Genomic DNA, 26514 nt, shown 5'->3' with positions numbered 1-26514 from the left:
AAACTAGAATTTAATTCGTCACTTTGACGAATTATAGGTGATCATTTTTATAATTTTATTGATATTCAATTAAAAAAAAACATGCACATACGTTAAATATGACCGCAAAATATTGATATATGCAATCCTATTACCTGATGCATACAGTATATGCTAATGGTGCTGATTGGTGCCATAGAATATATACTCTATACGGTACAGCGTACTGTATATCTATATACAGTGTAGCATAGGTGAAGTTACGGGACACACATAATGTTCTGATTTTTTCGTATAATGGGATTATCAAAATAAACTTAAAGATGACAATTTCGAAAGATAATGAATTGAGCAAATAAATATAAGAATTGGAAGAGAATTTGGCACGTAGAAGCGCGCTGTGCGCTCATTAAAATTTGTATAACTTTGACGAAAGTAATGAAAAAACTATTTTTTAACTTCAACTGGCCATATGATAACGTTACAACATTCGATAGGCTTAATTTTTATATGAATTCATATCTACATTTCACCAACTCTCATAATAAGTTATAAACATCAAGGTCAACTTTAATTCAGAAGAGCTGTAAGGTATTCAAATATACGTTGTAGGTGAAATTACGTAACCACCGTTATTCAAATTTTAAGACGTAATGACGTCATTAAAATGAAAATATTGGTAACTCATGAGTAACATAATTAGTTGAGGTAGAATATATTAAAAATTAAAAGAAAATTGATCACAGATAAGCGAGTTGCGCTCTGTTTAATATGGTGGTCTATGACAAAAGGGAAAAAAACCCTATTTTAAAAATTCATGTGGCCAAATGATGACGTCATACCATTTTGTACGTCTAATGTGTATATACATTTATATCTACAACTCATTGGCTTCCATAATAAGTTAAAAAAATTGGGGGTCATCTTCCATTCTGAAGAGTTCTATTCATTTTAAAAAGGCCTTATTTTTTACCATTTTTAGCACTTTTGTACAATTAATGTGCGCATTTTGTCATTTTTAATGTGCTTATATAGCACTATTTTAAGTCGGAATGGACTCAAATTTAGTGAATGTACTAAGTAAGATGACTAGGATGTAATTTGTACAAAAAATTGGTATTTTTTAAGCTTTCTATGTACGCACGCGCAAAAACACGTTTTTGCGCAGTAATTTTTTAAAACACGCAAATGGCCTAATTTATGCTCTAAATTGATCAAAACGTAATTTTGAGCTTTTTAAATTTTTAACGCGCGATTTCACGCGAATAACCTTGAAACCCGCAAGTTTTTATTTGCTAATATTTTTACCTTTACCTGAAGTTTACGTGTAGTAAATTTCATTAATATGTGATAATGAATTATGGAGATATGATTCATAATGTGATTTCACAAAATGGCGTATAAATGACGTCACGGTTGAGTGATCACGCTGAAAAGCTTATTATGACTAAGTTACAGTATTTGAAAGACATTGTGAAATTTTGGTAATCATTGACATTTAACTTTTTGAGATATTTGTTACACAAAAAGTGTACAGAAAGAATAAAAAAAAAAATAAAAAAAAAAATAAATAAAGATTTCATACAATAACAATAGGTGATCATTTTATTCTAAATGATCACCTAATAATAATAAAGATTTTATACAATAACAATAGGTGATCATTTTATTCTAAATGATCACCTAACTAGAATTTAATTCGTCACTTTGACGAATTATAGGTGATCATTTTTATCATTTTAATGAAATTAATTTTTTTTTACATGCACGTACGTTAACATATGATCAGAAAATGTTGATGTATGCCATCCTATTATACGCTTATAGCGTTGAGTTGAGCCTATTATATGCCATATACAATATGTACAGTATATAATGTATATCTATATACAGTGTAGCATAGGTGAAATTAGGGGACACACATCATGTTCTAATTTTTTGGTATGATGGAATTATCAAAATAAACTTGAAGATGACAATTTCGAAAGATAATGAATTGAGCAAATAAATATAAGAATTGGAAGAGAATTTGGCACGTAGAAGCGCTGTGCGCGCTCTTTGAAATTTGTATAACTTTGACGAAAAAGATGAAAAAACTACTTTTAAACTTCAACTGGCCATATGTTAACGTCACAACATCCGATAGGCTTGATTTTTATATGAATTCATATCTACATTTCATCAGCTTCCATAATAAATTATAATCATCAAGGTAACCTTCAATTATGAAGAGCTGTAAGATATTCAAATTTACGGCGAAGGTGAAATTACACGACCTACGTTATTCAAGTTTTTACGCGTGATGACGTCATAAAAATAAAAATAGTGGGAAGTCATGAGAAAGTCAATTAATTGTGCAATCACATACTAAAATTTGAGCGAAAATCGGGCACAAAATAACAGAGATGCGTTCTATTGAATGTGATAAAATATGACGAAAGAGAAAAAAAACTTAATTTTAAATTCAAGTGGCCATTTGATGACGTCACAACATTTTGTACGGAAAATGTGTACATGAATTCATATCTACAACTCAATGGCTTCCAGAATAAGTTAAAAAAATTGGGGGTCATCGTGCATTCTGAAGAATTATTTTCATTTTAAAAATGCCTTATTTTTCACCATTTTCAGCACTTTTATGCAATTAATGTGCGCATCATTTTTAACCTCCTCGTATAGCGTTATTTTAAGTCGGAACGGACTCAAATTTAGTAAATGTACTAAGGATGGTGAGTAGAATGCGATTTGTACAAAAAATTCTTATTTTTTACGCTTTTTAAGTACAGCGCGCGCAAAAACGTGTTTTTGCGCAGTAATTTTTTAAAACGTGCAAATGGCCTAATTCATGCTCTAAATTAATCAAAACTTAATTTCAAGCTTTTTAAATTTTTAACGCGTGATTTCACACGCATGACCTTGAAACGCGCAAGTTTTTATTGTCTAATATTTTTACCCTTGACCCGAAGTTTACGTGTAGTGAATTTCATTATTATGTGATGATTAATTATGGAGATATAATTGATAATGTGATTTCACAAAATGGCGTATAAATGACGTCACGGTTGAGTGATCACGCTGAAAAGCTTATTAGGATTAAGTTACAGTATTTGAAAGATATTGTGAAATTTTTGTGATCATTGACATTTAACTTTTTGAGATATTTGTTACACAAAATAGTGTACAGAAAGAAGAATAAAGATTTCATACAATAACAATAGGTGATCATTTTATTCTAAATGATCACCTAATAAAGATTTTATACAATAACAATAGGTGATCATTTTATTCTAAATGATCACCTAATAATAAAGATTTCATACAATAACAATAGGTGATCATTTAGCATTCTAAATGATCACCTAATGAGTAACTTTTTGTAGTAATTTGTATTTTGTAGTAAATATTTATCACATTAATATGATGTATAATTGTATTCTACGTTTGTCTTCTTTCTTTAAAGGATTTTGAGATATAACCAAACAGTTACATTGCCAGCCAATGTATTTGCTGATTTGACAGCATTGTTGGAATTTCTGTGAGTATATTAAGTTAACTTATTTTATTCATTAAAATGGCCTCAAATTAAATACGCTGAACGTCGTTCTTCCCCTGGACCCCCAACTGAGGCCCTAGTACCAACCAAGTGATGATGCTCGCTTCGTATGCATCCCCCACACCTTGTCGGGACGATCCTAGTTACATTGCCAATGCTTTAACATAGCACGATTTTTGGATCATCTTACTTTAAAATGTCAATGCCGACGATGTTTCAAACACTAAAAAAATAAAAATAACATGACATTGTAGGAAATTAATTAGGCATAACAATACCGAAACATTCATAAAAATCGGTCAAATAATAACACACATTTAAAAAACACCATAAAATAAACTGTTCTTCTGTGATTTCGTGTCGTTCAGCGGAAATATAATGAAATAAGTAATTGTTTGTAGTAATTTGTATTTTGCAGAAAATATTTATCACATTAATATAATGTATAATTCTATTCTACGTTTGTATTCTTTCTTTAAAGGGATTTGAGGTTTAACCAAATAGTTACATTGCCAGCCAATGTATTTGCTAATTTGACAGCATTGGAATATCTGTGAGTATATTAAGTTAACTTATTTTATTCTTTAAAATGGCCTCAAATTAAATACGCTGAACGTCATTCTTCCCCTGGACCCCACACTGGGGCCCTAGCACCAACCAAGTGATAATGTTCGCTTCGCATGCGTTTTTTTTAAGGATAAAACAGTGTTACGAACATGTCTACTTTAACATAGCACGATTTTGGGATCATCTTACTTTAAAATGTCAATGCCGACAATGTTTCAAAAAATAAAGAAAATAAAAATAACAAAACATTGTAGGTAATTAATTAGGCATAACAATACCGCAACAGTCATACAAATCGGTCAAATAATAAAACAGAGATACATTAAAAAAAACACCATAAAATAACTGTTTTTCTGTGATTTTGTGTTGTCCACCGGAAATAATATAATGAAATAAGTAATTTGTTCGAGTAATTTGTATTTTGCAGAAAATATTTATCACATTAATACAATGTATAATTCTATTCTACGTTTGTATTCTTTCTTTAAAGGGATTTGAGCGATAACCAAATAGTTACATTGCCAGCCAATGTATTTGCTGATTTGACAGTATTGAGAAGATTGTGAGTTTATTAAGTTAACTTATTTTATTCATTAAAATGGCCTCAAATTAAATACGCTGAACGTCATTCTTCCCCTGGACCCCACACTGGGGCCCTAGCACCAACCAAGTGATAATGTTCGCTTCGCATGCGTTTTTTTAGGATAAAACAGTGTTACGAACATGTCTACTTTAACATAGGGCGATTTTGGGATCATCTTACTTTAAAATGTCAATGTCGACGATGTTTCAAAAAATAAAAATAACATAAAATTGTACGTAGGCCTAATTAATTAGGCATAACAATACCGCAACAGCCATACAAATCGGTCAAATAATAACACAGAAATACATTTTAAAAAAACATAAAATAACTGGGTTTTTTTTCGTGTCGTCCAGCGGAAATATATTGAAATAAGTAATTTTTGTAGTAATTTTTATTTTGTAGTAAATATTTATCACATTAATATGATGTATAATTGTATTCTACGTTTGCATTCTTTTTTTAAAGGCAGTTGCGTCATAACCAAATAGTTACATTGCCAGCCAATGTATTTGCTGATTTGACAGCATTGTTGGAAGTTCTGTGAGTATATTAAGTTAACTTATTTTATTCATTAAAATGGCCTCAAATTAAATACGCTGAACGTCGTTCTTCCCCTGGACCCCCAACTGAGGCCCTAGTACCAACCAAGTGATGATGCTCGCTTCGTATGCATCCCCCACACCTTGTCGGGACGATCCTAGTTACATTGCCAATGCTTTAACATAGCACGATTTTTGGATCATCTTACTTTAAAATGTCAATGCCGACGATGTTTCAAACACTAAAAAAATAAAAATAACATGACATTGTAGGAAATTAATTAGGCATAACAATACCGAAACATTCATAAAAATCGGTCAAATAATAACACACATTTAAAAAACACCATAAAATAAACTGTTCTTCTGTGATTTCGTGTCGTTCAGCGGAAATATAATGAAATAAGTAATTGTTTGTAGTAATTTGTATTTTGTAGTAAATATTTATCACATTAATATGATGTATAATTGTATTCTACGTTTGCATTCTTTTTTTAAAGGCATTTGGGCGCTAACCAAATAGTTACATTGCCAGCCAATGTATTTGCTGATTTGACAGTATTGAGAAGTTTGTGAGTTTATTAAGTTAACTTATTTTATTCATTAAAATGGCCTCAAATTAAATACGCTGAACGTCATTCTTCCCCTGGACCCCACACTGGGGCCCTAGCACCAACCAAGTGATAATGTTCGCTTCGCATGCGTTTTTTTAGGATAAAACAGTGTTACGAACATGTCTACTTTAACATAGGGCGATTTTGGGATCATCTTACTTTAAAATGTCAATGCCGACAATGTTTCAAAAAATAAAGAAAATAAAAATAACAAAACATTGTAGGTAATTAATTAGGCATAACAATACCGCAACAGTCATACAAATCGGTCAAATAATAAAACAGAGATACATTAAAAAAAACACCATAAAATAACTGTTTTTCTGTGATTTTGTGTTGTCCACCGGAAATAATATAATGAAATAAGTAATTTGTTCGAGTAATTTGTATTTTGCAGAAAATATTTATCACATTAATATAATGTATAATTCTATTCTACGTTTGTATTCTTTCTTTAAAGGGATTTGAACGATAACCAAATAGTTACATTGCCAGCCAATGTATTTGCTGATTTGACAGCATTGGAATTTCTGTGAGTTTATTAAGTTAACTTATTTTATTCATTAAAATGGCCTCAAATTAAATACGCTGAACGTCGTTCTTCCCCTGGACCCCCAACTGAGGCCCTAGTACCAACCAAGTGATGATGCTCGCTTCGTATGCATCCCCCACACCTTGTCGGGACGATCCTAGTTACATTGCCAATGCTTTAACATAGCACGATTTTTGGATCATCTTACTTTAAAATGTCAATGCCGACGATGTTTCAAACACTAAAAAAATAAAAATAACATGACATTGTAGGAAATTAATTAGGCATAACAATACCGAAACATTCATAAAAATCGGTCAAATAATAACACACATTTAAAAAACACCATAAAATAAACTGTTCTTCTGTGATTTCGTGTCGTTCAGCGGAAATATAATGAAATAAGTAATTGTTTGTAGTAATTTGTATTTTGTAGTAAATATTTATCACATTAATATGATGTATAATTGTATTCTACGTTTGCATTCTTTTTTTAAAGGCATTTGAGCGGTAACCAAATAGTTACATTGCCAGCCAATGTATTTGCTAATTTGACAGCATTGGAATATCTGTGAGTATATTAAGTTAACTTATTTTATTCATTAAAATGGCCTCAAATTAAATACGCTGAACGTCATTCTTCCCCTGGACCCCACACTGGGGCCCTAGCACCAACCAAGTGATAATGTTCGCTTCGCATGCGTTTTTTTTAAGGATAAAACAGTGTTACGAACATGTCTACTTTAACATAGCACGATTTTGGGATCATCTTACTTTAAAATGTCAATGCCGACAATGTTTCAAAAAATAAAGAAAATAAAAATAACAAAACATTGTAGGTAATTAATTAGGCATAACAATACCGCAACAGTCATACAAATCGGTCAAATAATAAAACAGAGATACATTAAAAAAAACACCATAAAATAACTGTTTTTCTGTGATTTTGTGTTGTCCACCGGAAATAATATAATGAAATAAGTAATTTGTTCGAGTAATTTGTATTTTGCAGAAAATATTTATCACATTAATACAATGTATAATTCTATTCTACGTTTGTATTCTTTCTTTAAAGGGATTTGAGCGATAACCAAATAGTTACATTGCCAGCCAATGTATTTGCTGATTTGACAGTATTGAGAAGATTGTGAGTTTATTAAGCTAACTTATTTTATTCATTAAAATGGCCTCAAATTAAATACGCTGAACGTCATTCTTCCCCTGGACCCCACACTGGGGCCCTAGCACCAACCAAGTGATAATGTTCGCTTCGCATGCGTTTTTTTAGGATAAAACAGTGTTACGAACATGTCTACTTTAACATAGGGCGATTTTGGGATCATCTTACTTTAAAATGTCAATGTCGACGATGTTTCAAAAAATAAAAATAACATAAAATTGTACGTAGGCCTAATTAATTAGGCATAACAATACCGCAACAGCCATACAAATCGGTCAAATAATAACACAGAAATACATTTTAAAAAAACATAAAATAACTGGGTTTTTTTTCGTGTCGTCCAGCGGAAATATATTGAAATAAGTAATTTTTGTAGTAATTTTTATTTTGTAGTAAATATTTATCACATTAATATGATGTATAATTGTATTCTACGTTTGCATTCTTTTTTTAAAGGCAGTTGCCTCATAACCAAATAGTTACATTGCCAGCCAATGTATTTGCTAATTTGACAGCATTGGAAGATCTGTGAGTATATTAAGTTAACTTATTTTATTCATTAAAATGGCCTCAAATTAAATACGCTGAACGTCATTCTTCCCCTGGACCCCACACTGGGGCCCTAGCACCAACCAAGTGATAATGTTCGCTTCGCATGCGTTTTTTTTAAGGATAAAACAGTGTTACGAACATGTCTACTTTAACATAGCACGATTTTGGGATCATCTTACTTTAAAATGTCAATGCCGACAATGTTTCAAAAAATAAAGAAAATAAAAATAACAAAACATTGTAGGTAATTAATTAGGCATAACAATACCGCAACAGTCATACAAATCGGTCAAATAATAAAACAGAGATACATTAAAAAAAACACCATAAAATAACTGTTTTTCTGTGATTTTGTGTTGTCCACCGGAAATAATATAATGAAATAAGTAATTTGTTCGAGTAATTTGTATTTTGCAGAAAATATTTATCACATTAATATAATGTATAATTCTATTCTACGTTTGTATTCTTTCTTTAAAGGGATTTGAGGTCTAACCAAATAGTTACATTGCCAGCCAATGTATTTGCTGATTTGCCAGTATTGAGAATTTTGTGAGTTTATTACTTAAGTTAACTTTTTACGATGAACGATGATAGCGTTGACAGGAAAACAGGCTTAAGACAGTGGTGCTTAGTTAACCACGCAGGGCCGTACCACTTTACTGGATTAAAAATAGCCAAACGGATGAGATTGCTCCCTAGAGTATAATAGACTAGCCTATCAAAACGCCTCAAACAAGCGGATTGATTTGAACAAATTGAGTTTTTAAAACTACTCGTGTATCGAAACACCAGACATTAATACCCTTTTCACACCAAAAGCAAAACTCCGGAGACACGCCTGGCGATTTTTTTTTTCGTACATAAGTTGGGGACCCCTCATGAAACGTCACAAAATAAACATGAATAATTCATTAGTTGTTCAAAATTCACGTGATTGCCTTCGTGCACTCTTCTTCACACACACCACCATCGCGCGGTGCATACTACTCATAGGCCTTAGCTAGCTCTCTCTCGCTCTTCGGCCTGTTCGTTCAAAAGAAGAATGGCTGCTGTTACTGCATGAGAGGTGTGTTCACCTTCAGCGTTCAGCTTTGATGCCAAAAAGAAATCCGTTCTCAATAGCCAAACACTACCATCACGCAAAGCGCCTCATAATTATTGCAAAATGTGTTGAGGCTAATCGACAGCTAGGCAAGACACATTCAACTAAGTAGTAATTGGACATAGCCCAAAGAAAGAATAACCTTTACAAACTTGTATATTACACAAGAGATGGAAAGATTATTATAAAATATTATTATAAAAAATGTGCATACTGTATTTTTGTGCAATGTAATTGTCTGTATTTTTGTGCAATGTGTTTAATTTTGCTGACTGACTCGGACTGTGTCATACCTAACACACACACAGTACTAACTAGAATAGACATGGCTTTAGAGACTGTTAATTATTATTAGAAACTATAATTTGAACACATAATTCTTTAGTAATACATTCTATTAAAAGCACCATAAACTAAAAGCTGTACTGATGAATTATTCATGTATATTTTGTGACGTTTCATGAGGGGTCCCAAACTTATGTACGAAAAAAACAATCGCGCCCCGCTGTTTGGTGTGAAAGGTAAAATCAAGCAACTTCGGAGTTTAAAACTGCGGGGTTGAACAGCTGAACATTCTCCGGAGAACGAACTGCGGGGACACCCCGGTGTTTTGGTGTAATCTAAAAACATAATTTGACTTATACCCCTTTCACACCAAAACTCCGGACGGAGTGATCTCCGGAGACACCCCGGGGTTTAAAAACGTCGAGAAACTCCGGAGATACCCCTTTCAAACCAACCTAGCAACACCGGGGTATATAAAATGAAATTGTAAATGTCGCCCTCTATTTTGTTTGTTTACATAGCGACGATCATTAGAATAATTTTAATTAACAATATTTTAAATTTAATAATTACTTTCAAAAGTCTCAGAAGTATTATAATGTTTTATTGATACTACTTATTATTTTTTATACCCGTTATATATTTTGTACAAATATTTAACGTATTTTGAAATAAAACTAAAGCCTGATTGGTCAGTTGCAGCATGGTGTACCAGGTCAAACGTTTTTTTTTTCAGGATAAAACAGTGTTACGGACATATCTACTTTAACATGGGACAATTTAGGGAGTCACTAGAAATGTTATTACATTAGTTTTAACTACCTAACTACTGAAAAAAGTCTTAGTTTTTAAAAGAAGAATTTTGTCAAATTCCTGTTTATTCGTCTTGATTTCTATTAAAAATATTTGATTTATGTACAATTATGTACCAGATATTATATATAAAATTCATGCCTGTACCTGAGCCTTAAGTTCCAATTTTATTTGAGAATTAATTGGATAATTTTTATTTGTATACATATCATTAGTTTTTAAAGTAAGCATTGTGGTAGTCTTATTAATCGCGTGCAACGCGACTCTACAGCTCATTATGTCGGTCGGTCGGTTGGTCGGTAAACACTAACTTGAACACGCGGCTGCAGCCATGTATATGGCCTTGTTTTTAACTTCATTATTATTATTGACACATGCATTTTGATTATATATCTTTATTTTTTAGATTAGTATTTTAGGTTATTTAGATCAAACGTCTTAAACTTCTTTTGTATGTGTAATATAGAAAAATATAAGAAAATTAATGAAAAAGGAGGTAATACGGAATACAAAGATGTGAAAATGTTACTAATGAAGTTTATCAAATTGTAATGACATTAGGAATTAACAAAAATGTGATAAATAATATGATTTTATGTGATGACATGAAAGATAATATGAATGTGAATAAAAGTGGTGTTTACGCCACAAAAGAGAAAAAAAAATCTTTATTTTCCAGTTGAATAGAATTGAATGTCTTATTTATTAACAAGAATTCTGCTACCCATTTTTTTTCTTTTTAATTTTCTAAGTAACGTGTCCGAATTTATAAAACCATATTTATTTACAATATGTGTCTAATTTTTATAAAACCGGAATCAATCCAGTGTTTAAAGTATTTATAATTTCTCTTAAATACAATTTGATTATTCCCCATATATGTTGTACCCTTCCATAATGTAATATCTTTATGCATATATAATTGTATGTCTAATTGATTTATCTTTTAAAGGTATTTAAATTCCAACAGAATAACTACGATAGATCGAAATGCATTTACTCCTTTAGCTTCATCACTGAGATCATTGTAAGTTAAACACTGTTGTAATTTCAATACAAACTAGACATGAAACTCGTCACTTTGACGAGTTAGTTATCCACACGACAAACGCCACGTGCATGTCATACGTTGGAATATTGCACACAGAAAAAGATTATGGCATTATGACCTGATCTGAAGAATATGATATGTTGTTAGTGCTGAATTCTGTCAATTTTGTGTAAAATAGTATATACAGTATAAACAGTAATCTGTATACATATTACATACAGTGTAGAATAGGTGAAATTATGGGACCCGCCATTTATGCAAATTTGTAACATGGCGACGGTATCAAGATGAAACACTACGATAGCAATTTCGGAATGAAATTATCTCAGCAACAACATATTAACGTGTAGAAGAAATTTTAATACGTAAAATATAGATGCGCGCTCTTTTAAATGTAATGAACTATGACGCAAAAGATGAAAATACGACTTTTTTTTATTTAACTGGCCATATGATGACGTCACAACATCTGATTGGCAAAATGTTCACATGATTTCATATCTACAATCCAATAGCTTCCAGAAAACGTTTTAATCGTGATTATCACATTTTATTCTTACGAGCTATAATAGATTAAAATTTACTGTAAAGATGAAATTAATGACCCACGTAATTTAAATTTTTAAGCATGATGACGTCATAAAAATTAAAATAAAAATACTCATGCGTAAGATAGTTGATTGACCTAGATAATATTAAAATCTCGGAGAAAAAGGAATACAGATAAGCGTGATGCGCTCCATTTAATGTGATGAGCAATAACGAAAGAGAACAAAATCCTATATTTTACATTCGTGTGGCCATACGATGACGTCACAATGTCCGGTTAGCCATATTGATTCATGATCCGATATCTACAACTCATCACCTTCCAGAATATGTAATTAAAAAAAAGTTCACCTCGTAGTTTAGAATCTATGATTGTTTAAAAAAAGGTATAATTTTGACGAATTTTTTAACTTTTTCATCAAAAAAGCGCACAAATTGTCCAATTCGACGTGCTCGTATGACGTGATTTAAAGTCGAAATTGTTTAAAAGTTGGTCAAATTACTAGAAAAGACTGAAAAAACATAAATCACGCAAAAAAGATGTTTTTAACGCTACGTGCGCACGCGCGTGTAAAAATGACATGCTCAAAATTACATGAAACGCGTAGAAAGTTGATTAGAAATTGATTTTTCGCATTTTGAAATTTTAAACGCGTGTGCGCGCGTAACTTTTTGTGAAACATGCCATTTTTAATCCATAGAAAGTTTGCCCTTGATATGACTTAAATTTTCACCAAGTGTCAATACAAAATGACTTTTGGTTTTTAATCTTTGATCAATCATTGAAATTCATAAAATCGCGCGTAAGTCACGTTGCGCAACTCTAATTTCATAAAACGAAGTTTCTTGCACATCTACAGCTTCAGGTCAATCTTATGACAAAGTTATACAATCTTATGTTGGCCAGAATTAGAGATATGCGTGCAACAAAATTCGTGGAAAGAAAGAAGAAACTAGACATGAAACTCGTCACTTTGACGAGTTAGTTATCCGCTCGACAAACGCCACGTGCACGTCATACGTTAGAATACTTTAAAATAGTAAGGCATTATGACCTGAACTGAAGAATATGATATGTTGTTATTTCTGAATTCTGTTATTTTGTGTCATATAGTATACACAGTACAATCTGTATACATATCACAAACAGTGTAAAATAGGTGAAATTACGGGACCCGTATTTTATTGTAATTTTTAACATCTTGACGGTTTCAAAATGAAATGCAAAAGTAGAAATTTCAGAATGAAATTATCTCAGCAACAACATATTAACGTGTAGAAGAAATTTGAATACGTGAAATATTGATACGCGCTCTTTTAAATGTAATGAAATAAAACGCAAAAGACGAAAATATGACTTTTTTTTTATTTAACTGGCCATATGATGACGTCACAACATTCGATTGGCACAATTTTCACATGATTTTGTATCTACAATACAATAGCTTCCTGAAAACGTTTTAATCGTGATTATCACATTTTATTCTTACGAGCTATAACAGATTAAAATTTACTGTAAAGATGAAATTAATGACCAACGTAATTTAAATTTTTAGGCATGATGACGTTAAAAAAATTTAAAAAATTTTAATTCATGCAAAAGATAGTTGATTGACCTAGAATATATTAAAATCGGGGTGAAAATGGACAACGAATAAGTGGAGATACGCTCTATTAAATGTGATGAGCTATGACGAAAGAGACAAAAATCCTATATTTTATATTCGCGTGGCCATACGATGACGTCACAATGTCCGGTTAGCCATATTAATGCATGATCCGATATCTACAACTCATCAACTTCCAGAATATGTAATTTAAAAAAAGTTCTCTACGTAGTTTAGAATCTATGACTGTTTAAAAATAGGCATAATTTTGACGAATTTTTGAACTTTTTTACCAAAAACGCGCGCAAATTATCTAATTCGACTTGCTCGTATGACGTAATTTTAAGTCGAAATTGTTTAAAAGTTGGTAACATTACTAGAAAAGGCTGAAAAAACATAAATCACGCGATAAAAATATGTTTTTAATGCTATGTGTGCACCGCGTGCGTAAAAATTTGCGCGCGCGTGGGAATTTTTGACATGCTCAAAATGACATGAAACGCATAGAAAGTTGATTAGAAATTGATATTTTGCATTTTAAAATTTTAACCGCGCGTGTGCGCGTAACTTTTTGTGAAACATGCTATGTTTAATCCATAGAAAGTTTGCGCTTGACATGACTTAAATTTTCACAAAGTATCAAAACAAAATTATGTTTGGTTTTTTGTCTATGATCAATCATAAAAATCATAAAATCGCGCATAAGTCACGTTGCGCAACTCTGACGTCATTCAAAAATAGGAGGTGCACAAGTTCACGTAAATGTCGATATGTTGACAAAGTTACGATATGTTCTGTTTACACGTTTTAGAGAAACGCGACGCACAAAAATGACAGAAAGAAAGAAGCAGAATACAGAAACTAGATTTGAACTCGTCACTTTGACGAGTTCGGGTTATTAATCCATAGAAAATTGACCCATGGTATGAATTAAAATTGTATTAAGTTTCATGAAACAATATTTGTTGGTTCTAAAGTTATGATCAGTTATAGAAATTCATAAAATCGCGCGTAACTTACGCAACGCGGATCTGACATCGTCCAAAAGCTTGGCTGCACATCTACACTTCAATGTCAATCTTTTTATACAAGTTACACAAAGTTATGTTCACAAGCAATAGAGATATGCTGGTCACAAAAATCCGGGAAAGAAAGAAGAATAACAAAGAAGATGAAAAAAAAGATATTTACAATCACATGGGTTATCCTGCAACTAAGTTGCGGATAACCAAAAAAAAAAAAAGATGATGAAACAGGACAGTTACAAGGAGTTATCCGCTACTAAGCGGATAACTAATAATACAGAAAAAAAATATTGATCCAATACAATCACAAGGAGTTATCCGCTAAATAACTAAAAAATAAGAATAATACAGAAAAAAAATATTGATCCAATAACTAAATAGAAAAAAAAAGAGAGAAAAAAAAAGATCCTGACAATAACAAGGGGTTATCCGCCAAGTGCGGATAACCAAAAAAGAGAGAAAAAAAAAAGATCCTGACAATAACAATGGGTTATCCGCCAAGTGCGGATAACCAATGATGATCCCATACAATAACAAGGAGTTATCCGCCAAGTGCGGATAACTAATTTAACAAGATTCTTGATTCTGTTAAAATAAACACTAAGAGTATAATTGGCAAACAGACTGGTTAAAACAACTGGTATGTTTTTGTGTGTTTATATGTCAACCTTTTACTCATTGGATTTATTATCCTAACATTGGGGCCACTCTGATTTGTTTGTGGGGGTGTTGGGGAGTTGGGGTGTCGTTTGTTCTTTTACACATTTACTAATCATGTTTATGGCTATGCTTGATTTACTTATTTAAAACTATTATTTTGTAGATATTTAATGGATAACAACTTACATGATTTCAGTTTGAGTACTTTTGAGGAATTGACAAACTTAATACTTTTGTAAGTAGGCTTATTTGGTCAGCAAAAAAAATAAAGTGGTAAATGTATTTCAAAATGGCCGCCATTTTTTCAAAAGGAAAGGTTTGAGAAAGATGTGCAGTTTTTAAACCTGATTTATTAGAAAAAAATGTATGAACTATTTAGAGAGAGATTTGACTTAAACTTAGGCTAACTTAAAGTTACATGTATTGCATCGAATAAAATCTGTTGGGAGGGTGGGTTCAAGATGATCCTAGCTTGAACACATCTTTACTTTTTCTTCTCCATTACACACGAGCACTGTGATAACAAACTGCCACTGGAGTTGGTGGAATTGATACACATGTATCATAAAATCTTAGTTAAGCCCATTTCTCGGAATCGTTTGTAGCACAGTACTGTACATTCAGATACCCTCATCAGCAAAATCTTCATATTATGATTTCCACAGTATTTGCTTCGGGAGTTGAAAATGTTCATTTACTAATTTTGATATAACTCTTGGCCATTTTCAAAGTAGAAATGTTGAAGTTTATTAACAAATATTTTTGTAATTTTTCTGATCTTTAAATATTGAATATTAAAAATATGAAAAAACACATATTTTAAAATCCAATTTATTTCAAAAACCTTGCGTCATAGCATACTGTAGGCCTATAACATTTTTTTTTTCAAATTAATATAGTTACGTTACGTCTCAATTATACATAATCAACTATTAATTAAAATGTTGTTTATTAATTTCATACATGCATTTAAAATTCATAAATGTCCCGTCCGACGTTTTAGGTAGTTTTTTACATTATTTGAGAAGGTAATGATACAAACATCTTATTATTTCCTTTTCTCATTAGACTATATAATTTACTTATTATCATGATACAAAAAGTTCCAGTCCGGTTTGCAATGTATGTTTCCTCTAAAAGATGAAATATTTATTATTATGTTTACCTTTACTCTTATAGGAATTCGGATTTAAAATGCTTATGTTCCATTGCGAGTATTGATTCTTGCTTTCCCGGCTTCGATCCATTTTCTTCATGTGAAGACTTACTAGGAAGTGAATACATACGGGTATTGATGTGGATCATTGTAATTTCAGCAGTTACTGGCAATTTAGTCGTTATCATATCACGACAGTGTAAAAAGGATAACAACACAAGTAATAATAACGGAATTAATAAAGTGCAAACCACACTCATCACCAACCTTGCCGTGTCTGACCTGTTAATGGTAGTCTATTTGATTATCATTTTAAGTGTAGATATGTATTATAGAGGGCGATATGCAAAATTTGACTCAGATTGGAAGGATAGTTTTCTTTGCAATTTTGCTGGTGCCACTGCTACTCTCTCTGGTCAGTCTTCGGTTTTTACATTAATGCTTTTAAGCATCGACCGTGCTATAAACATAGCTTATCCACTTAGTACCAAACGTCTTAGTTGCAGAAATTGTAGAATTGTTATCGGTATTGCATGGCTATGTTGGATTGTGCTAAGTTTTCTTCCAATAATAGCTAACTTCATTGATTTAGGCTGGTATTATTTTGACTATACAGGTACTCAGTATTTTTATGTACACAATTATAATAAGTATTATTATTATGGGGTAAAGAGTGTGTGCCTTGCACTGCCATTATCAAAAAGTCATTGGCCAGGCTGGGAGTATGCTTTTGCTATCTACATCGGATTCAACAGTTTAGGTTTTATCATCATCGGTGTGAGTTACGTAATCATTTTCGTGTCTATCAAGCGCTCATCAGCAGGTGCTAACATAAAACGAAGAAAAAAAAAAGATATCAAACTAGCAGTGAAAATAGGCTTTATCGTTTTCACAGATTTTTGTTGCTGGTTTCCTATTGTATTGATGGCAATTGGTGCTGAACTGGATTGGTGGACACTTCCTGTGGAAATATATGTTTTGTCAGCGACGTTCATCATACCAATTAACTCCTCGGTCAATCCCTATCTATACACAATTATCGACTGTTGCTTTAAGAAAGCAAACGTTGCCAATACCAATCGAGCACGACCCGTGGCTGTTAGGGCTATACAGCTTCATGAAATGAGACCTAGAAATACTGACAGATAAAACTTAAACGTAAAGCCATATTTTCTCATAGAAAAGGCGCGTAATCCTTACCCTGTAGTTTACAGTGGCACATCTGTCTAATATCTGTTTAATATCAGTTCAGTGTAATCGCTTTAGGAATGTCATTATATCGAATGCATTTCATAGAAAATAAGAGAATTACTTTACAATGACGAATATTCTTGTTTTACTTACTTTTTTAAAATATCATTTTGTTTCTTTGTACTTTCTTTAATTAACTTAGTTAGACTACTGTATATCTATTGTTTATGTATATTGTGGTCAAATTTTAAGAAAGTTAAACTTTCATATGTTAATTATTGTTGACTTTCACAACGAACTGTCGCATGAGTGAAATCATTTTAAAAGTGTATACTATTACTACTATCACTATTATAGGAACATTCTGTTTTATTGTTGTTTTGTTTTTTTCTATACGTCATATTACATGGAACTATTACATGGCTATTTAATTCAACGTTGAAGCGGAAAGACAAGACAAGCATATACACGAGATCCTCTACATAAACAAAGTCTTATTACAAGTTTTTGGAATTGTTTATTGTCATTAGAAAAACACTGACATGACAAGACTTAAACCCAGTACACTAGGATTGGTAGGTGAGCATCACAACCACCAAACCACAACCCTACAGTAGGTCCACGACCGACGACACATCGATTGACCTGACCTGACCTAGGTTGGTCATATCGGTCGTTGGAAATCAAAAACTCCCTATTGATTAAAAAATATGGATTCATTAAATAAAAGTTTAGTTTAGAACAGTGTGTGTAATAACAAATAATAAACATTCTTGTGTATATTATTTATGGTAATGTTAATGATTTGAGGTATGAAAAACTATCTATAATTTTATTAAAATTGAAATAAATCATCATTATTATTTGGGATTTTTTAATGGGTTATCATTTTAATTATATTTAAATTGTACATTCTGCATTAAGGTACAGTAGTTTCATGGTTTCTTGAAAATTTTGTAGATTAAAATAAACCGTCAATGTTTTTAGAACTACAGTTTAAAATTCATAATTAGACAGTTTGACCACTAAATCATTATAAAGAATATTTAAAAATGTACATTATTATAATTAATGGTTTTTTTATCTTTCCATACATAGTTGTATTTGTTTTTTTCATCTACATGCGCATTCCTTTCTTTATACAATTATTATTGTTAATGTTATTTATGTGAAGAATGTGTAGATTATAAATAACTTATTCAATAGAAAATGATAGATAAAGTGCACTTTATAGGCCTACATCAATGTGTTTGCAATGCATTAGGCCTACATTGTTTGTTTACAGGCCTACATCAATGTGTTTGCAATGCATTAGGCCTATATTGTTTGTGTTTGTTATCTGATAAAACTTACTATTGGTATTATTAGTTTATATTGACAAATTGCTAAAAAAGCAATTGCTAAGTATGTTGATTTGTTTTATACTTTTAAGTAACCTTTATTTTAAAAGATAATTAAGATATCGTAGATCTTCAATAATATCACTCGTATATACAATTTCAATCATAAAGTTATCATCAGTTACAATGGATGCCATTTTGTTCATTATTCAGATTATACATGCAGCAAAGAAATCATTTCATTTACTTCTTCAAAATGTGAGCAACAATAACACTTTTAAAATGTCAATGATGTTGTGAGTTCAATTGAAATAATAAAAACAAGATAATGTTTGATTGAATACGGACAGCAACATGCTTATCTATTATAGAGAGAGAGTGTGTTAAACAATATTTTGCTTCACTGCATGCACGTATCCAGGCCGTACACATAAAGGTTTCAAAATTACCGCCATTTGTAGTGTTTATACGAAAAAAGAACCTTCTTGATCGGCCAGCTTTGATCCAATATAGCGACCACATAGGCTTGAAAAACCTAAGTTGGATTTGCAAGTTGAAGTAAAACAATATGCCTACTTACATGTCACAGGAAGAACATTACGATCTTTAATGTTCTACTTGAATCAGCCTACAAGACGCTTTAGACAATGTTTAACTCAATACAATGTTGTATACTTTATCTTTTATCCGAGGTTTCTTTTACATTCATTCCTTTCTTGTGATTCTTGCCAATTTCTTTTCCTTTCGATATATTTAGATTTAAAAATGTAATTACCATGTCCAAAAATGTGCTGTGTTGCTCCAAATATAAAGACCTAATATGGGCATATACACTTTATTCATCCAATTCCGTCAAGCAAAAATCAACAACAAAGTTCAGTATACAGTATGTCTATTTAAGCGCTATGAATTAATTGTATCGACGTACCAGTTTTCGAGCTAAAATAACCTTATTGACAAGATAACATTTATTTCGATTTTTTCCACTGACACCCTCACCAAATTGTAATCAATGTGAAAAACAAAGTAAGTTACTTACATCACAAATGCAAGTCAACTTGTGGTATTCTAGTTCTCCCGTGGTATTCTAGTTCTTTTCCAAGTTGTATGTGAGTAAATTTATTTTTGTTATTTATTAAACATTCATTCTTAATTTTATAATTACCCTGGTATAAAAACAAGGTTGAGAACAAAACTCAATAGTTGTTCCTTTACACGGAAATATTTAGTACTGTAAAGTTTAGTGATGTGAGAAACCAGAATAAACATCTGATACTAGTATAGCATAACATTATTGAAATGAATAGGTTTTGTGTACTATTAAAAAGTATTATGAATATTGTTGAACCTCAGTGTTTAGCACTAAGTATAATCTTAACACCATAATGACCAAATACAGTTTCATCAACCTTTATGTAGCTTGTATCTTTGATACACTCAAAGCAAGTAATTTAACCAATCACAAACAATCTTGCAAACGTCATAGTTTGTCTGAAATTGGGAACGAAGCGTAATATTAATATGCTTTAATAATCTGATGCGTTTATCAAATAACAAGTTTTTTTTTATTTTGGATGGTTTCCGAATTAACTTTTTCATGGAGGTATATAAACTCTACAACTTTCTACATTCAATATTATTGTTTTGAAATAATGAATCTATTAAATATTAACATTAACCGTTACGGCTACGGTACTTTATCAGATAAATCTGGCAAAGTGGTTTATCTAAATAATTCAAACTCACTAACGAAATGATAAAACGATATATAAGTAAAATGTGTTTGTAAGAATCAGCTCTCGGGGGTAAAGACTGCAGTTTTGGATAATAATAATACATTTAATGATTACATTGCTTTAAAAACAGGTCTATGGATAAAACGAGAAAAACAATGCACTACCTGTAGCTCGCGTCGAATTCTCTTGTAGACGGTATTTGGCGTAGCTAGGCTTTATTTCTGTAGGCCTAGCAGGTAAACAGCGGTAACATACGAACATTGTACGCTAGCGTTGTTGTTTCGTTGTTTAAATTAACTGTCTTTTTTTAAATTAGAGAAGACCCGGTATTTTCTCACAAAAGTCACGTTTCTTAAGTTTCATTGGGTGTCTTGACTGGAAAAAGTGTTACCAAGCAATCACCAACACCCCAGAGACATTTCTTTGTCATATGATATCTTGACAATATTGTTAATCCGATGATAAAAAATAAATAATATAAATAAATAAATAATAAAATATTTAAAATATTGAATACAATACAAGGCGAACGAGTTTTGCGTGGATGATAGAAACCAGAATAAAGATGTGAAAATTATAGCATGGTATATCGAATTAAGGTTTATATTAAGTCTGTCAAAACGTAACTTGATTAGTTTGCCTCAAATTGCACGGAACTTTCAAACGTAACCAAGGCCTGTAATCTGTTTATTTATCATTTTTTTCAATAGAGGTATATAACCTCTTTCTACATTTAATATTAATGTTTTTAAATTTAAATCTATTAAATATTAACATTAACAATTACACCTACTTTAGACCAAATACGGTGAAGTGATTTATCTAAATTATTAAAACTCACTAAACTTAATGATAAAAGAATCTGTAAGTAAATCTGTTCTCATAAAATGAGCTGACTCTCTCAGAGATAAAGTTTAATTTGACTATTCATATAGCGTTTATACATAATTGCGTAAGAAAATGTTCATCTTTCAAACCCTCATGATATTGGCGATGTTGTTGCCGTTTTCTAGCTGTTCAGGTACGATTGCTTTACTTTCTTAATTTATTATAATATAATAATATGATAATTAGGAAGCTGTCTTAGAAATTTAATTTAGTCCAATCGATAGTTAGACAAACCTTTATTTGTCTTTCAAAATCACAACGTACAGTAGTTATATATAATAGAGTGCACCCCGCTTTTAGGACACCTTTATTCAGGAAATACCCCTATTAAGAAATACTTTCCATGTAATGGAAATAGGAAAATAGGAAAATATATTTTTAACACTACGGCCAACCTTTATTCAAAGGACACCATATTAAGAGGACCCTTTATGTTTGGTACTGCTGAAATACTTGGCTACTATAAACCATGATTCAGTTAATTGTAAGGTATACTGGGTATGTTGTATGTATGTATGTTCTCTTTAAGGTTTTATTTCTGTCATAGACTATTGCTCACCCTTTATATCTTGTGCTTCTGGCACCTAAAGCTCTGTCTACACTATCAAACTTTATGTGACAAAACAGTGTGCCCATATATAGACATGATGGTGTCATATCATTACCATATTTGGGCACATCACATCTTTCTTATCAAACTAGTTTGATAGTGTAGACAGAGCTTTACAGTTGGATTCACTTGAATAGCCTATATTTTTTATTAATTAAACAACAAACCTATCATTAACAGTATTTCACGGTTTTCTTTTAATGTTATTCTTTTATTATTTACCAGTTTTTAAAATTATTTTGAGTATGATGTTAATATAATCAAATTTTGATCTACTTTATACACAAGTTTTTAAATAATGAATGTTAAATGATCATAATGAATGTTAAATGATCATAAAGAATGTTAAATGATCATAATGAATGTTAAATGATCATAAAGTATGTTAAATGATCATAATGAATGTTAAATGATCATAAAGAATGTTAAATGATCATAATGAATGTTAAATGATCATAATGAATGTTAATTGATCATAATAAATGTTAAATGATCATAATGAATGGTAAATGATCATAATGAATGGTAAATATTATTAGTGTATTTATTTGTATTAGTTTATTATCTATATACTTCATTTTTAAGGCTACTTAATGCTGCCCAATGCAAGAAGCCCAATATCTTGTAATTATAATTTCATTGGTTTTGGACGTTCTTGTACTGGTTCTTCGACTACTGGTTATTTGACTGATGGTTATTGTCGACCAACTTGTAATGGATTAGAGCACCATTGCGTACAATGTACCGGATGGAATAAACATATACACGCACATCTTGTCAAGTATAACAATTATACTTCAGTTAAAGGACTGTAAGTAGCCCATCGTTAATTGTCTTCTTTACCTATTATCAACCGACTATGTGTTGCGATGACATTAACATATATATACATATATATATACATATACATATATATATATATAAATCATACTGTAAATTATAGAAACAGTGCTCATATTCGGAACATGATCTCATAATCGCGTCGAGCATAGCTCATTGGCGAAAGTTCCGTATTTTTTAGTTGTATGAAAAAATGTCTCTGGCGGGATTCGAACCTGCAACCTCTCGCTTACAGGGCGAGTATCATACCACTAGACCACAGAGCCATGTATGGTATTATCACAGATTTTCACCCACCAGATACATTCTCTCATACAACAAACGCCCTCACAATCAGTGGAGGCTTAACAAGTCAGAATAAATTATATATATATATATATATATATATATATAAATCCAAAGGCAAATTACTGAAAAAAATGACAATGCTGTGGGTATCAGTGGCTGGATCTCAATGGAGATACAAATAAAAAAAGCGAAAAGCTAAATCAAAACGATAAAGTAAACAGCCAGAAAAGTTAGCAGAGCTTTCGGGCAACACTAGCCCTTCATCAGTGCAAGTGAGGGAATTTGGATAAAGTCATAGCATATGAGTTGGCAAGTGCTGCCTGGGTGGACAGGAATAAAAGAAATATAACAATAGAAACAGCGTGTTGAATAGTGGGTGGAGACTGAATAAGAGTAGAGAACAAAGAAGGTAGCTTGGTAGAGATATAAACAATTTTGGACTGGAACTAAAAAAAGCTAAAATGGTGGTTAATATATATATATATGAGCACTGTTTCTATAATTAACAGTATGATTTATATATAATTTACACAGTGCTACGCAACATCATTGATTTACATATACACAATATTATTTAAAAAACCGTTGCGAATTAAAGTTGGAATTTATTCTGACTTGTTAAGCCTCCACTGATTGTGAGGGCGTTTGTTGTATGAGAGAATGTATCTGGTGGGTGAAAATCTGTGATAATACCATACATGGCTCTGTGGTCTAGTGGTATGATACTCGCCCTGTAAGCGAGAGGTTGCAGGTTCGAATCCCGCCAGAGACATTTTTTCATACAACTAAAAAATACGGAACTTTCGCCAATGAGCTATGCTCGACGCGATTATGAGATTATGTTCCGAATATGAGCACTGTTTCTATAATTAACAGTATGATTTATATATATATATATATATATATATATATATATATATATATATATATATATAAATCCAAAGGCAAATTACTGAAAAAAATGACAATGCTGTGGGTATCAGTGGCTGGATCTCAATGGAGATACAAATAAAAAAGCGAAAAGCTAAATCAAAACGATAAAGTAAACAGCCAGAAAAGTTAGCAGAGCTTTCGGGCAACACTAGCCCTTCATCAGTGCAAGTGAGGGAATTTGGATAAAGTCATAGCATATGAGTTGGCAAGTGCTGCCTGGGTGGACAGGAATAAAAGAAATATAACAATAGAAACAGCGTGTTGAATAGTGGGTGGAGACTGAATAAGAGTAGAAAACAAAGAAGGTAGCTTGGTAGAGATATAAACAATTTTGATACGCCCTCATCTTACAGTATTTTATATATATATATATATATATGCTATGACTTTATCCAAATTCCCTCACTTGCACTGATGAAGGGCTAGTGTTGCCCGAAAGCTCTGCTAACTTTTCTGGCTGTTTACTTTATCGTTTTGATTTAGCTTTTCGCTTTTTTATTTGTATCTCCATTGAGATCCAGCCACTGATACCCACAGCATTGTCATTTTTTTCAGTAATTTGCCTTTGGATTTATATATATATATATATAAATCCAAAGGCAAATTACTGAAAAAAATGACAATATATATATATATATATATATATAAAATACTGTAAGATGAGGGCGTATCAATTTGATCTCTGGTGCGCGTGCGTACAACTGAGGACTAGTGCTGTTCCGCAGTACCACGCCGAGAATGTTAAAAAGTCGCTATCCAATCGAATTCGAACAATACCATGAAAGCCCCAGTGGTCTAATGGTTAGGACAACTGCATATCAAGCAGGCGGTCCGAGTTCGAGTCTCGGTTGGGGCGACTTTTTCTCATTCTCACAGATTTCCTCATCTTTATCGTTTCAAATTAATTAATTAAATTTCAGTATATCACCGGGCGGTTTAGAATTAATGTTCTGTGCCTGATTTGTTTATAATTATATATATATTAAGATCAAATAAGTTAAAACTGCCTCAATATAGATTTATTTTTACGACATGCTTCGGGCATTCACCTGATGATGGGCTATGCACGAAGCATGTCGTAAAAATAAATCTATATTGAGGCAGTTTTAACTTATTTGATCTTGATTTTTTTTCTATATCCTGCCTATGCAGCTCTATATATATATATTATGAATATATATATATATATATTATTCAATTCAAGTCCCCTTAAATGTAACAACATCAACCTCCGGAGTGTTTAGGTCGGTATTTGCGATTTTATTTAAACCCTGGTGAATTCGCGACGTTTTGAATGGTCACAAACTCCTGCGATCACTGCGGAGTTTTGGTGTGAAAGGGGGGTGTACGTTAATGTACAAGAAAAGGTACTTTTTTAACTAACGACGACGACACAAACTTTACAGGCAAAAGTGTAATAATCGACGGTATCGACGCTACACAGTAAGTCCTTGATAATTGCGATAATGAAATAATTATTCAAATTTAAAATCATATTATTATTAATACAAGTGTATTATTTGTTTTCATTTGAATGGACTTTAGTTGGACAGTGAGATTAAGTACATTGACAGCCAATGCGTTTACTGGTTTGACAGCGATGACACAAATGTAAGTGTTTTGTTTATGTTTATATTTTGCTCAAAAAATTTAATAAAGATTTAAAAAACATTATCTTTTAGATATTGACAATTCGTTGGTTGTGTGATGAACGATTCATTTAATGAATTACAAAGCCCTCTATTAATCTCAGGCCAAAATTGCATATAGAACTCGGCTGCTAAATCATCTGATCCACCTTTTTATGTAAACATAGCATTTTTACAATCATCTGGTGAGCGTATACTTCACATAAAAAACAACCTATATTAATTTTACTTAAAATATTATCATCAATACTTGAAATATTAACTGACTTCTTACTGTACAAATAATATTAATTTCTTCTTTAAGTACCTCTGATGGCAATTTTTGCAATAGAGCTATCAAATCTTTTAAATTGATTTAACCTGTCTCTCTTTTTTTATATTATTTGTTCTACAGCTAGGAAGAACTTTGTGTTCTTTTCTTCCTCTTCAGTCCACTTAGCACGTTTGGGCACCCTTTGCTTCTGTTTTATACATAGTTTCAAGTCTATCGTCTAACTGGAAATTTGTATAATTATCCATAATTTGTTTATATAGTAAAATAATTTCTTTGTTTAGGGATTCTTTGGGTTGTTTTTTTCATTTGATTAATTTAATTAATAATTTCTTTAGCAATACTTAGGCCTAATTAAATACTTTCATAAATTCCCACCTTGAAACACAGTCAAAATCATTATTTTTCAGCCATT

General features: G+C 31.5%; 1 protein-coding gene and 2 non-coding genes across 3 annotated transcripts; 2 read left to right on the top strand and 1 right to left on the bottom strand.

Moving 5' to 3' along the window:
* The first annotated feature begins 1064 nt into the window (after positions 1-1064).
* Positions 1065-18414, top strand: LOC144852999 (G-protein coupled receptor GRL101-like). Its single transcript, XM_078711053.1, has 12 exons — positions 1065-1075; positions 3440-3514; positions 4014-4085; positions 4590-4661; positions 5151-5225; positions 6299-6370; positions 6870-6941; positions 7446-7517; positions 8007-8078; positions 11258-11332; positions 15361-15432; positions 16377-18414. The coding sequence occupies exons 1-12, from the start codon at positions 1065-1067 to the stop codon at positions 17500-17502; spliced, it is 1866 nt and encodes a 621-aa protein (XP_078567179.1). The 3' UTR covers positions 17503-18414.
* Positions 18415-23152: 4738 nt separating this feature from the next.
* On the bottom strand, positions 23153-23224 carry Trnat-ugu (transfer RNA threonine (anticodon UGU)). The gene has a single exon. It is a non-coding gene; the product is annotated as a tRNA-Thr (tRNA).
* A 722-nt stretch (positions 23225-23946) lies between these two features.
* On the top strand, positions 23947-24018 carry Trnat-ugu (transfer RNA threonine (anticodon UGU)). Its single transcript has one exon. It is a non-coding gene; the product is annotated as a tRNA-Thr (tRNA).
* Positions 24019-26514: the final 2496 nt, after the last annotated feature.

The sequence above is a fragment of the Antedon bifida genome, chromosome 9 (assembly GCF_963402885.1).
Source record: "Antedon bifida chromosome 9, ecAntBifi1.1, whole genome shotgun sequence".
Classification (NCBI taxonomy): domain Eukaryota; kingdom Metazoa; phylum Echinodermata; class Crinoidea; order Comatulida; family Antedonidae; genus Antedon; species Antedon bifida.
Note: the sequence above shows the minus strand (reverse complement) of the source record. Positions and strands in the feature narration are given on the sequence as shown.

What these genes read in the sequence shown, in the direction of transcription:
- LOC144852999 (XM_078711053.1), top strand. An exon ending in ACAGCATTGTTGGAAGTTCT is followed by an intron (nt 5,226 to 6,298) that starts GTGAGTATATTA and finishes CTTTCTTTAAAG; the next exon opens with GGATTTGAACGATAACCAAA. An exon ending in TTGACAGCATTGGAAGATCT is followed by an intron (nt 8,079 to 11,257) that starts GTGAGTATATTA and finishes TATCTTTTAAAG; the next exon opens with GTATTTAAATTCCAACAGAA.